The sequence below is a fragment of the Myotis yumanensis genome, unplaced genomic scaffold (assembly GCF_028538775.1).
Source record: "Myotis yumanensis isolate MYYU_CA2020_CCGP unplaced genomic scaffold, mMyoYum1.0.hap1 SCAF_4, whole genome shotgun sequence".
NCBI classification, from domain to species: Eukaryota; Metazoa; Chordata; class Mammalia; order Chiroptera; family Vespertilionidae; genus Myotis; species Myotis yumanensis.
In genome coordinates, this window is record NW_027223755.1 from 52,870,727 (window position 1) to 52,883,549 (window position 12,823).

General features: G+C 34.9%; 1 protein-coding gene across 4 annotated transcripts in view; it reads right to left on the reverse strand.

Moving 5' to 3' along the window:
- The window catches only part of KIAA0825 (KIAA0825 ortholog), a 362,385-nt gene that overhangs the window by 189,922 nt on the left and 159,640 nt on the right, over positions 1–12,823 (reverse strand). For 2 of the 4 annotated variants that reach the window (XR_011471210.1, XM_070412335.1), the window contains exons 16-18: positions 12,364–12,588; positions 5,145–5,553; positions 389–548 (exon numbers count right to left, since the gene is read on the reverse strand). Coding sequence is in view for 3 of the 4 variants with exons in the window: in XM_070412335.1 (XP_070268436.1) it covers positions 389–548; positions 5,145–5,553; positions 12,364–12,588 (794 nt within the window). In the remaining variant the exon portion in view is untranslated. Of the gene's footprint in view, positions 1–388; positions 549–5,144; positions 5,554–12,363; positions 12,589–12,823 lie in introns of those variants that run through there. The other 2 variants (XM_070412337.1, XM_070412336.1) reach the window with 2 other exon arrangements.

Sequence of the window (12,823 nt, forward strand, 5' to 3'; positions counted from 1 at the left end):
CACAAGTATGACGCCTATAGGAGAAGAGCTAGAGAAAAATCTCTCCAGAAAATTCTTCACAAATACCAGATTTTAACATTGGCTTAACAGTCACAAACACGCAATTCCCAAACTACACCTCTAGTCTATAGGATTCAGAACTGAACTGAGTTTATGAGCCGTGTTATTGTTTAAACCGTATAAATAAAACCTACATTGTTTCGGTGAAGCTTTTGCTGTACAAATGCAGAACAGCCGGGGCTGAATATATTCTATTAATAATGCAATATTGAGTTTGGTATTGACTTTAAGAAGTATTATCGCCTCCTTGACTAACCCTTAGCTGCCAGCAGACGCTGCCTCAGGCCAGTACACACCTAATTGCTCGGTAAAAAGGCCGTTTCCCTACCTCATTGAGCCGCATGATGTGATAAATTTGCCTCAGGTACTCGCTGCCACCTGGTTTGTGGCAGATATCCAGGACCATCATGTTTATTTTCTGCTCAGTCAGTTCAAGAGCAATATCTCCTTCTTCTAAGGCTGTACTTTTCTCTATTGTCATAAATGCCCTAATACAAAGAACGCATAGACATATCAGTGATAAAGAATTGTAAAGATGGAAAATAATCAGAGAGGTTGAGTGTGGAGAGTCCATGCAAGTCTCGTATCAAAACACCCATAAAGACTCTGCTCAAATAGGTAAGCCTTCCCACACCGCTGCTGCTCATATAAACAGTGCCTTAGAACTAAGCCCCTGAAACATTTTTTAAAAACGGAATCATTTCTCTTTAAAACATTTCTTTATTGCATTTACACTCCTACCTATAAAACATTTTCCCACTACTGCAATTGTTGAGATTGCCGATAATCATGGGATGAAAACAAAACATTTCTTTTTAAGAACATGTAAGAAATAATTTGTATTTTCTCTTTGAGGATAAAGAAGTATCTGTGATGCCAGAAATAGCTTTGGTATTCTGTCTTTGGTCCATTCCTCTTTACACCTGTCTTAGAACACATTAGAGACTAATTAAAGTGTCAAAGGGAGAGCCTATTATGCTAAATATAGGTTGGGTGCTTCCTGGCCCTGTGCTTACCACTGGGTGTTTTAAATTGGCCTTTTGACACTTGTTGCCTCTTTAAAATATATGCCTCCCTCTCCTGTTTCTTCTTGGTAACAGATATTTAGTAAAAGTCACTACCCTGATTATTCTTCTAGGAAAAGAATCTATTATCATTACCCCAGGAATGTTCAAGTTATATTTGGGAAATATTTCTGTTATGTAAGAACTCATATACTTATTACTGATTTTAAACATTATTTACATAGTAATAATGAATGGCATACTTTTTTTAAAAAAAAGTTCCCAAACAAAAAGTGCAAAATAAATCATGATATTCAACTTACATCATATATATTCCACACTAATTTTCTTATTGCAATTTCTATTTGGATCATGTTAGGTTTTGCAATCTAAATATTCTAAAGAAAATGCATGGTTTTTCCACTGTTTCCCAGACTAAATGAAATTTAATGTGGTGTAATCAGCTATATACTGCAGTTCATTACTGAGATTTTGCCATGATTATAAAATTAGTTCTGCTAAGAGTCAGTGCCGCTGACCTGAAGACTGAACCAAATGATACCCAGCTGCTGGACATTAACTTTTATATTGCTTCCACATGTAGCTGCAAAACATCCTTCTTAAAATAAAAACACACCAAAAACTTTATGTTCATATGAGCCTTGCTAAAAAATAAAGCAAACCCTACTCTTAGAGATTTTCATTAGCTAGAGCAAGTCTTTAAACAAACAAACAAAAAGACCTCGTTTCAGTAAAAGAAGTCTGTCAATGTTTTGAAGCTGCCTATAGGATGCGAGCAAAATTTCTCATCAGGGTTTGCACAGGCTGACATTGAAAAAGTTGAGGTCCTCTGACAAAGGAGTGCCTCAGTGTCAGCCCCGGAATTGTATCCTTTCCTGTCCATCACTGTGCAGGTGAAGCACATGATTGGATTCAGTCAATGCTGTGATTAATGAGTTCCTCTCTGGATTTGGGACTGCATATCAATCATGTCATTAGGGAGAATGTGCCCTGAAAGAGGCAGACCTTAGCCAAGGAATAACTGCATTAATCTTAATCTGTATATGCACCCAGCCAGCCAAGTCAGGGTCACCATGATGAAAAACAATAATCTTCAACTCGACAAATTACTTTGCAAAGACAGACATTTCTTTACTTTTGGGGCTGTGTGTTCTCCAGAATCTAAGTTGACTGTTTACAGCTTGCGTGTTACTACAAAGTGAAGGTTATTTTAATGAATAGTAATGCTTTCAGGCAGGATGCAAGACAAGCAATGCTTACAGCTGCCACCTTTCCACTGTGGTTATTTGCACAATTTCCATAAAATCAAAGTTAAATCTGGATGCAAGTGAAAGAAATCGAGCTAAACGATATTGTGTAGTTCCAAGAAAAGCTTCATGGAAAATTAAGATTTCATTGATCTTAACAGAAGAACTATTTAGTTTAAATGCTTCCATTCTCATACTTAAAAAAAAAATTATGGTAAAGCCAAGGCAACTTTCCACCTATACACAGACATCATTGTTTAAAATACATTTTCCTCCTGGTATAGATTTATGACACAAATGATCATTGATTTATGAGAACTATGTAGAGCTGAAAGTTTACTTGTATAACAGATACTCAACTTCACATCAAAGAAGAAACATTTCTATAGCTCTCAAATCCTGTAAGAAATTACCTAAAGTCAATGAATAAGCCAGATTGAACACTTTTTCAAATAAATGTAACTTTAAATAACTTTAAAATAATAATAAATAACTTTAAAATCTGTTTTTTCAAAATATTGATGTTACTTGAGAAATTGAGAAAGACACAACATTGTGCTAATTACATGATTATGTAATATATATTCAGAATCTTTGAGGGCTGTCAAACATTTTTAAAAGTCAGCCACTTGTCATTTTGATTACATGTTGCAACAGATAGCTAAACAGCCAATATTAGCTAGACAACTCCCTACATAGGAGATACCAGATGTGTTGGTGTTGTTTGTAAAATACTTAAACTAAAATAGACTTTTAAGGAAACTGTTTTACTTATGGATTCCTGTATGTGGCCCCAGGTGTATGACGGAGACATACTTTAAACTGATCTTATTGCTATAGGGCAGCAGTTCTCAACCTGTGGGTCGCAACCCCTTTTGGGGTCGAACGACCCTTTCATAGGGGTCACCTAAGACCATCGGAAAACACATATATAATTACATATTATTTTTGTGATTAATCACTATGCTTTAATTATGTTCAATTTGTAACAATGAAAATATATCCTGCATATCAGATATTTACATTATGATTCATAACAGTAGCAAAATTACAATTATGAAGTAGCAACGAAAATAATTTTATGGTTGGTGGTCACCACAACATGAGGAACTGTATTAAAGGGTCTCGGCATTAGGAAGGTTGAGAACCACTGCTATAGGGCCTCCTAAATCAGCAGTACCATCAATTTAACTTCGGAACTATAATCAGATCAACTATTGTTACTCTTCTTATTCTCTCCCTTTCATAACCACAGCAATGGAGAATAGCATCTAGCCTTAATCTTTAAGTCATTGGATTACAGCCTGTAAATCGGTATCAGATGCAAATGGAAAGATTAAGAAGGTCATTGTCAATGTTACTAAGCTTTTGCCTGACTGCTATTGTTATTTTTACCCACAGAACACCCTAGAACTAAATTTCTAGAAATCAATATGACAAGGCCAGGAAAATCATGATTATTGACATTTCCCTATTTGGATTAACATAATGTTTTACAGATTAATATAAACCAGTAAAGAGTAATTTGTTATCATAAAAGTAACCAGTGAGGTCAATCAATGTATTTTAGTAGAGTTTATCAATAACAAATGCTTACTAGTTTTGTTTTACTTTTTTTTTTTTTTTTTTTTTTTTTAGAGGGAGAGGAAGAGAGAGAAACATCAATAGGTTGCCTCCCATACACCCTGACCGGGAATTGAACCTGAACCTTTTAGTGTACAGGACAATGCTCCAACCAACCGAGACATCCAACCAGGGTCAAATGATTACTAGTTTTAAGTTTGATGCTCAGAACTTTATGGATGTTACTTAATTTCTCAAAATAACTCTGTCAGGTTGGTATCATCCCTGAAAATGAGGCTTTGAGAAAGATTCCATAATTTGCACAAGACGGCCCACGTACAAGGGATTTGTATTTGTCCATCAGATTCCAAAGCCTGAGCTCTTTATCACTACCATGTGCTTGGAAAATTAGCAACTTGTAGTCGTTTCAGGAAGAAAGTTATATTTGTATCTGCTGGCAACATGAGTATATTTTAAAAGAATGGGGGACAGTGTGTGTGTGTGAGTGGTGTAAAAAAAAGAAAAGGTGGGGCTGACTTAGTGATCTGCAGGCCATATGAGCCGTGATTCCTTTATCCATATCATGCAATTCTGCACTGAAGAAGGGAGGACTCTATGTACATATTTAAATTCAGCAGGGACCCTTAAAAATGTCAGCAATACCACAAATCATTTAGCTCTTGGTGACAAACCTATGAGAAGGCTGACATTTTCATACAGAAACAGCTGGGTGTGTTTATAGCTCCAGTGTGATATGCCCCAGTTGCCCTCTGGGATTCTTACATTACCAGATGAAAAATGTGTACCTTTTTGACAATCAGGTACACAGAAAGCAATAAAAAGCCTTTTATATCCATTAATTCCTTCTTAATTTAATCTCCATGCCCAATCCATTTACAAAATGCTCCAAGCTATCCACTAGATACCTGTTTGCACACTGAAAAGGAGTGAAACCAAATTCTCCTGGTTTAACTACCACCCCTTTAATCAGAAACCTTAAGATGGTGACTAAACAGGTATAATGTTCCAGTGTATCAATGGGTCTCAAATTCTAAGAAGACAAGGAACGTCTAACAATCCAGTTTTTAATGGAATATTTATCTTTTTTTGATATTCATCAAATTCCCATGAAGTTACCATTGCTGCCTATCTGACAATATTTTGTTGTTGCTGTTTATTGATAATTTGTTATTGTGAATGTATTTGATGAAAATTTAGTGAAAAAAACAAAACAAAAACATTGCTTTACCATTCGGTGCTCAATTTCCTGGCTTTCAGTAATTGGCATTTAATCCAGTTGGGTTTTTGCTGCTCAATGCTCTGTATGACCTTTTGGGTCATTTGATTAGGGCTACTTGTCTGCTCTCCCATGATGCCTTTCAAACACACACAGATTAAACTGAGTTTCTCTTTACTCCATCTGTCAAGGGAAGCACCTGTTAAAAGTTCCACAGTGTTTCCATCCTCAAATATCCGACATATAATTACAATCAAGTTCCAGACAAGCAGGCTAGCTTTCTTCAAGTCAACAAAGTTTTCTGACATTTTTCTCTCAGACAGAAAAAAGAAGTATTTAATTGGGGGAGGCAAACATGCAATCACCGTAGGTAACTTGCTGATTACAATAGATACTGCCTGAGCAGCAAGCCTTGTGAAGCCTGGGGAAGAAAAGAAAGAAAAGGTATGATTAGTATTAGCATTTCTGTTCCATCACTGTGTTGTCTTGAGTGTTGTGTGGGGACGTCTAATCTTTGTGGAGAAAATTGTTGAGAAGTACAAGTGCTTGACATATTCCAACAGAACTCTACTGGGGTCCCCTGCAGTACTGCCTAAAATTTCCCAAATGTCAAACTTAGTTTTCTCTCCTATAAATAAAGATGAGAAAATTCAGAATTATTAGTTATATTTTTATCTATTAAGACTGTGGGTTTCAAGGGCCCAGCTGTCCTCAACTAATAAATGTAATAAATGCAGAGCACTGCTGCTGGACTCTGTGGTCTTCACTCCTATAAGCCTTTCTCCTGCTCCCTTGGAATCCATGCCAGAATCATTTCATCTCTTGTCAAGACTGGCTCCACTTCCTTTAGTTCTTTGCCCAAATGTTACTGCCTCACCATCCCATCTAAAGCAGACCCTTCACGCCCTTCCTATTCCAGCCCAAGCTAAGAAGTCTGTGGCTCACTAACCGATGATTCTGCATACTCTCCTTTGCTTAGTGTTATTTCTCTGAAGGACTTAGCTGATGCTCCCTCTCTATATCAGAGCTTCTCCACTTGGGCACTATTGACATTTTGGGCTGGATAATGAGGAGCTGTCCTGACACTGTTGGATGTTTTTTGTTTTTTAAAAAATATATATTTTATTGATTTTTTACAGAGAGGAAGGGAGAGGGATAGAGAGTCAGAAACATCGATGAGAGAGAAACATCGATCAGCTGCCTCCTGCACCCTCCCCACTGGGGATTTGCCCACAACCAAGGTACATGCCCTTGACCGAAATCAAACCTCAGACCCTTGAGTCCGCAGGCTGACGCTCTATCCACTGAGCCAAACTGGTCAGGGCTCTGTTGGATGTTTGAACAGTATCTCTGACCTCTATCCACTAGATGCCAGTAGCACCCACCTCAGTTGTGACGACCAAGCATTGCCAAATGTCTCCTGGGGGCAAAAGCTTCTCTGGCTGAGAATCATCTTCTAGATGACTCCAGAATCTTCAATCTTGGCCTTTCCCCAGGGTAGCAATCCTAAGACTTTAGTTCCCTGTTGGGTATCCAATATCTCTGCCCTAGTCATCATTAACTCAGTATAATTAAAACCAAATTCATTGTTTTCCTCACAAACTGGGTTGGTCCTTTTTAGGCTTCTGAATATCATTCTCACATGGAATGCCCTCTCTTTTCATGAGTCACCCACATTCTTCAACTCTTGTTTCAAAGTCCTCTCCTCCTATGAATTTATTTGAACATATTTATTATTCATATGATTATATTGGGAATTAGATCCATAATGTGCCATGGTCCACCATATTTTGTATTATCATCTATTATTGTTTACATTATATTATTACTTATGTTATCATGAGTTGCCCTTACCAGTAGACTAAAAGTTCCTCAAGAACATGGGGAAAATCATTGCTTCCTGAGTATCCCACAAAACTGGGCACAGTGTTTTAATCCACTATCTACATAAATTAATTTGAACCTTGGTACTAAGTGAGAAGTCAAACGAACATAGCTTTGAGTCCTTCAATAAAACATTTATTGTTTTTACTGAACAAAAATAATAAATTTTTCAAGGTATCTCTACCTTGATTTAAATAAGTCAATCTGCTCTATAAAGTGCAAAGCTCTTGGAAAACATATATCTGGACTCAAAAATTCATGACACCTTCAGAATCATTTTAAAAATTAACTAGAGCACATTTTTCTTTAACTTTGTAAACTAGGTCCAACATATTATTTGAATGATCTCATAAAACTGCTGTATTAAGTAAAATAATAAATGTGAAAGTACCTACTTAGATACTTGGTAAAAAATAGTTTCTCAATAAATATTTTCTTTTCATTCAAATATATATGCTTAGATGAGGGTTAAAACATAAGTAAAAGGGTTAAAACATAAACAAATTAAGAGACTCCTTTGTGACCCCTCTTCTCTGTGTTCTTAAATTATTTTAAATTTTATGCTTCTTTATGTGTCTGTGTCTCATACTCCTCATTCTACTGTCATTTATTTGAGTTAAAAGATTATCTATATAATAAAAGCATAATATGCTAATTAGACTGGATGTCCTTCTGGACTTCTTTCCTTCCAGACAAAGCCGCAGCGGGCGGGGGCCGTGGCAGAGGCAGCAGAGGCCCCTGGCCGCAGTAGTGGCAGGTGGGAGCCGGAGCCAAGGCCCTTGCACGAATTTCATGCATTGGGCTTCTAGTATCTTATATTCTGCTTATACTAGAGAGGGTTTAACTGCAGACACCAAGTAAACATTTGTAGATTTCAGGTAAAGATTGCAATTCTCTTCACACCTGAACTTCTTATATTTCATAAAATCTGAGCACTGGAGGTACTCAAATCCCAACTACTTCATTAAAGCTTAAGGCAAATGCCAGCACCAGAACCTTTAGGCTGATAACAAATTAATAAATTCATTCTACTAATCACAGGGGCTCTTAGTCTATGATGATGTTAACACACCAAGGAGGGATCTTTTAAGAATGCCACTTATTTTTGTCTTTATTTAAATAACCTGATTTCTACCTTAGCCACATATATGTAACATATTGTAAGAGCCATCCTGATTTTGAAGCTGATAAAGTACGAAAAAATATATGTCTTAGAATAAATGCAATGTAACATCTATATTTATGTTTGTCATTTCTTTTTTCCAATGCATATTATTCCTGACAATATAATATATTTTGTGTATTGTAAAATATTCAAAAGGAGCCCTAACCGGTTTGGCTTAGTGTATAGAGCATCAACCTGCGGTTCGATTCCAGTCAAGGGCATGTATCTTGGTTGTGGGCACATCATCAGTAGGGGGTGTGCAGGAGGCAGCTAATCAATGTTTCTCTCTCATTGATGTTTCTAACTCTCTATCTCTCTCACTTCCTCTCTGTAAAAAATCAATAAAATATATTTTTAAAAATATGCAAAAGGAAAATTTGCAATGAATGAGATAAAGACAAAATAATATCTTAAAATTAATTAAAAATTTTTACTAATAGTATAATGTCAACAGTAATTTATTGAGTAAGGATAATATGATTTAATATGCTTTCTTATTTTTTGAATCTAGGCTTAATACTCTATGAAAAATGATTCAAAGTTTGGTTTGCTTTCATTCTTGGTTTTAATGGCTGTCACAGGGGGAAAACCACTACCTGAATATACACATAGAGCCACCTGGCACTTGCTTTTCAATCTCAGCCACCAAATAGGTGTAAGCTGTTGTTGAAATGTGACTCATAACTATTCACCATTCAGGATGTCAATTAGTTGTTCTTGCAAACAAACTGAAAAATATTTTGTTTTGTATTTTTAAGCAAAATGTTCAAGAATCACTTAAATTCTTATTTGAAATGTTTTAATCCTGTTAGAAAATTCTATTTCTAAGTTCTTAAAGTGTGCAGCACAAAATTTGTATAAGTGATGGTGGTTTTTATAAAATGAATATTTGTTTTTAATAAAATAAACTCCCTTAATGACTTCTGATAGCATGTTGTATATTTTTGCCATCAATTTCTTTCTCAACTATCTGCATGTGAACAATGTGTACACTTTCCTTGTGGTGCTACCTGTATTCTCTCCAGAATCCAGTTTCAGTTAAAGCAGTTACTCCAACAGTTTTCCATAAAGCATTCTTTTTATTTAAAAAGTAATTTACTGCTAAGAAAATATGTTCTCCAGTATATTTTTCATTTAATTGTTGACAAAGAAACAAAACAACTAGTTCTTTATGGATTTGCCTCTTGAAATAAGGGAGTAAATACCTAAGCTGATCTATATAAGAAACAGCTGAACTTTCATTCAACTCTTCCATAAATCCCCTACTTTGTATAATTTATTGTAATATTTATTTCTTTAAAGCTTTGGTGTTTTCTATGCAATGGTATTTGCTGACAAAGAAATAAAGATGTGCATTTTAGTTTGTCACCATAGTGTTTTCCATTTTCTGTCGTTTTCATTGTGTCAGGACGAGCAACTGTTCCTTATGCTAGTGACTATTTGTCTTTTAATAAGTCATAATCTTCAAAAAAGCTCTCTAAACATTTATCTTTACTTCAACAAAATTTGCAAAGTGCTGGATTAAATACATTTGACTTAAAACATTGCTGGAAACTATTAGCGGTTTGTCTTCATGTTTTGAATGCTTGGTTTTGAAATCTTTTGCTAATCAAGATGACTTCAAACTACTACTAGTTAACATCTCAAGGCACAATACTCACTTAGGAAGGTCTCATATTTAACATCAATGTAAGGGAAGCTATATTTCAAATGGTTTTTCCACACATTTCCTTTTTTTTTTTTTTTTTTTGCCAAATCTGATGAGATTATTGTTTTTCCTTATACTATGGCTGAGAAAGAGCTCATGTTAAGAATAGAAATGATCACTTCTCGGCCTTTTGGCAAAGATCAAGTGAACAATAGAAATGTGTGAGCTTTTTCACTTTAGCCTTGTTTGCTCTTCCTTGCTTTCTCAGCATTAATTTTAAACTGCATTTGATTTGTTGGTTTACAGGAATATGTTAAAGCCACTGGTTTGTTTGTGATGACTCATTTTTGTGAAAACTAGATTCTGAACTGCAAAGGACAATCTTAATTCATTACTGTATGATAAAAGCTAATGAAAGAGTGAGGTTACCCTGTCTATCCACTATCCAACAATATTGTCCCCAATACGTGACTGGCTCACACAACAAGGAGTTGTCTTGTACATCCCCCAAGATGTTTGTACCTATTTGAAAATAGTAATACAAGTTTTCAAGCACCAAGAGGAGATCTCTTATTTAAAGTTTACCCCAGTGCCTAGTAGTAGTAGTAATTCACCTAGGAAATATCTACTGAAAGAGTACGTGACAATGTCTGGCATGTAAAATATTATCTTTCTTGAATATGGTAGTGAAAAGAAAGGTTGAGCACTCTCAGTCTAAAAGAGGGCAGAAATGAAGAACAGTGGTGTTCTCCTATTGTCATATCCACCAGGAATGCACTAAATGCTTTATAAAGTCTTTTATATAATTATGTGACTTGGCACCCCTTCATGGCTATCTAATGGAGAAGTGCTGTACTTAACTCTTAATGATCATTTTACAAAGATTATTTAGTAAGGAAAACCACAAGAACTAGGATCCACAAAGTATTTTTTGGAACCAGAAGTTGTTAATTTGTTATGGAAGAATTTCAAAATGTTTTTAGAAAGAAAATTGTTCATGAATAGAATGACTAGAAAGCCACAAGCAAAATGGTGGCACTCCTATGATGTGCTATGTTAGCAATAGGTCATGCCTCCTGAATTGTTCAGAATCTATGAAATATCCAAAAGCTAGAATGAAGAGTGATGGCAAGAACTCAGACAAGGCAGAACTTAAGTAATGAAAAGGTGACATTTTCCATTTTCAATTAAATGGCTTTACTAGATTCAGAGGCAGTTTAATAGGGCTTGGACAGAATTAAAACATTACTATGAAAGGTCACAGATAGATAATTGATTTGTTTCTAATGTAAGGTTGTTGGATAAGAGCCATATTATTTAGGATCTTCATGAAGAAGAAAGAAAGGCTAGTCCCTTCAATTGACTTGAGTGAGTTCAGCTGGAATATTTTACTGTTGACAGTTACTTTAGAGTTAGTGAAAAAATATTCTTTTTAAAAGATGAATATATTGCTTTTCATTTGTTCAAGAAATGAATAAAAGACTGGAGCTGAAGACCATAAGTGCTTGCTTTTTGCCCACTGACCAGATAATTAGAACTATCAGCATTATTTATGTAGCATGAGGTTTTTATTTTTACCTAAAGCTGTCTTTTTTTGGTAATGACAAACGTGTGTTTTTAAAAGCCTGCTTTTTCTCAATATATCTTTAAAGGTTTTAAAATTGTTTCTTGTCTAATCAAGTTGAAAATTTTAAGAACCTCATTTTTAATTTGTAATAAAAGTTTACAACTTGATTTTTTTCAAAAACGTCAACAAACTGCAAGCACCTGTTAATAGAGGTCTTCAATAATTATCAAAAATGAATATAAAAAGGAAAGTTATATTTTTAAAAATCCTAAAGCAGATTCATGAATACAGATAGATACATAATATATATTCAAAGGAATCTTGTGAATTTCTTATAAAATAGGAACATCTAGGTAGGAATAAACCATTTAAAAAAGAGAGGACTTGATTAATAAAGTCAATTAATAATGTAAGTAAAGTAACTGATGGTTCTTAAGTACCCTTGGTACACACACTGCCTTGAATAGGAATAATGCACTAAATTCAAAACCTTCGGTATTAGAGGAAAAAATACCCTGTCAGAAAAATATGTGGTTACTAAATGGGGTGCTATTTTTTACTTAAAAGCCACATATATAAGTGTGTTAACAAGAGGAAAGATAGTTATAATTGGTAGTTGAGGGGAAAAACTTCAAGGAAAGATTAACTAAGCTGAATATCATAGCAATCCTCTTGAGAGTATGAATTTTATATTACTCAGTAGATTTAAAGGAAATTAGTCAAAATCATGTGACTAATCTGATTATTGCATGGACACAAAATGTTACAGAAATTTCAGAATGGTAGTTAAATAAAGAAAATGGCCATTTGAGTCATTTTCATTTCTAGTTTCCTTGATCATATGACTCACAGAAAAGAAAATAACAGGTCCCAAATATACATGGTAAAAATAAGACTAATATCATTTACAAATCTTATTATTTTCAGCATTTTACTAAAAGGTGTTCTTACAGAAAAACAAATATACCTTTGCTTGATTCTTTCCTTTTGGTTTCTTTTGGAATATAATTCCATTCTTTTGGAATGCTCTCACACAGACGTTCAGGAACACTATGCTTGTTTAGGTTTGTCTCGAAGTTTCTCCTAGAGCTCATCACAGATGTGATCTGCTGTATAATGTCCTTGACAGCGTCGGTCAGTGCCAATCTCAAGCATCGGATGACCTCTCGCTCAGACTCCATGCACGTTGAGACTTCAAAACCAGATATCATATTATAGTTAGCAGAATATGGCAATATTTTGTGCCTTATTCAATTGGGAATTCAGTTTCTCAATGATCTAATATAAATATAGGAAAGAAGAGCAGCTTTTAATCTAGAAATCATAAAAAAGTTTCTTGATAATAAAGTGAATAGAAATTAAAATAACACTGAATATATTTCCTGGTAGTTTGGAACTCAACTGCTGCAAATATAAATGACCTTCTT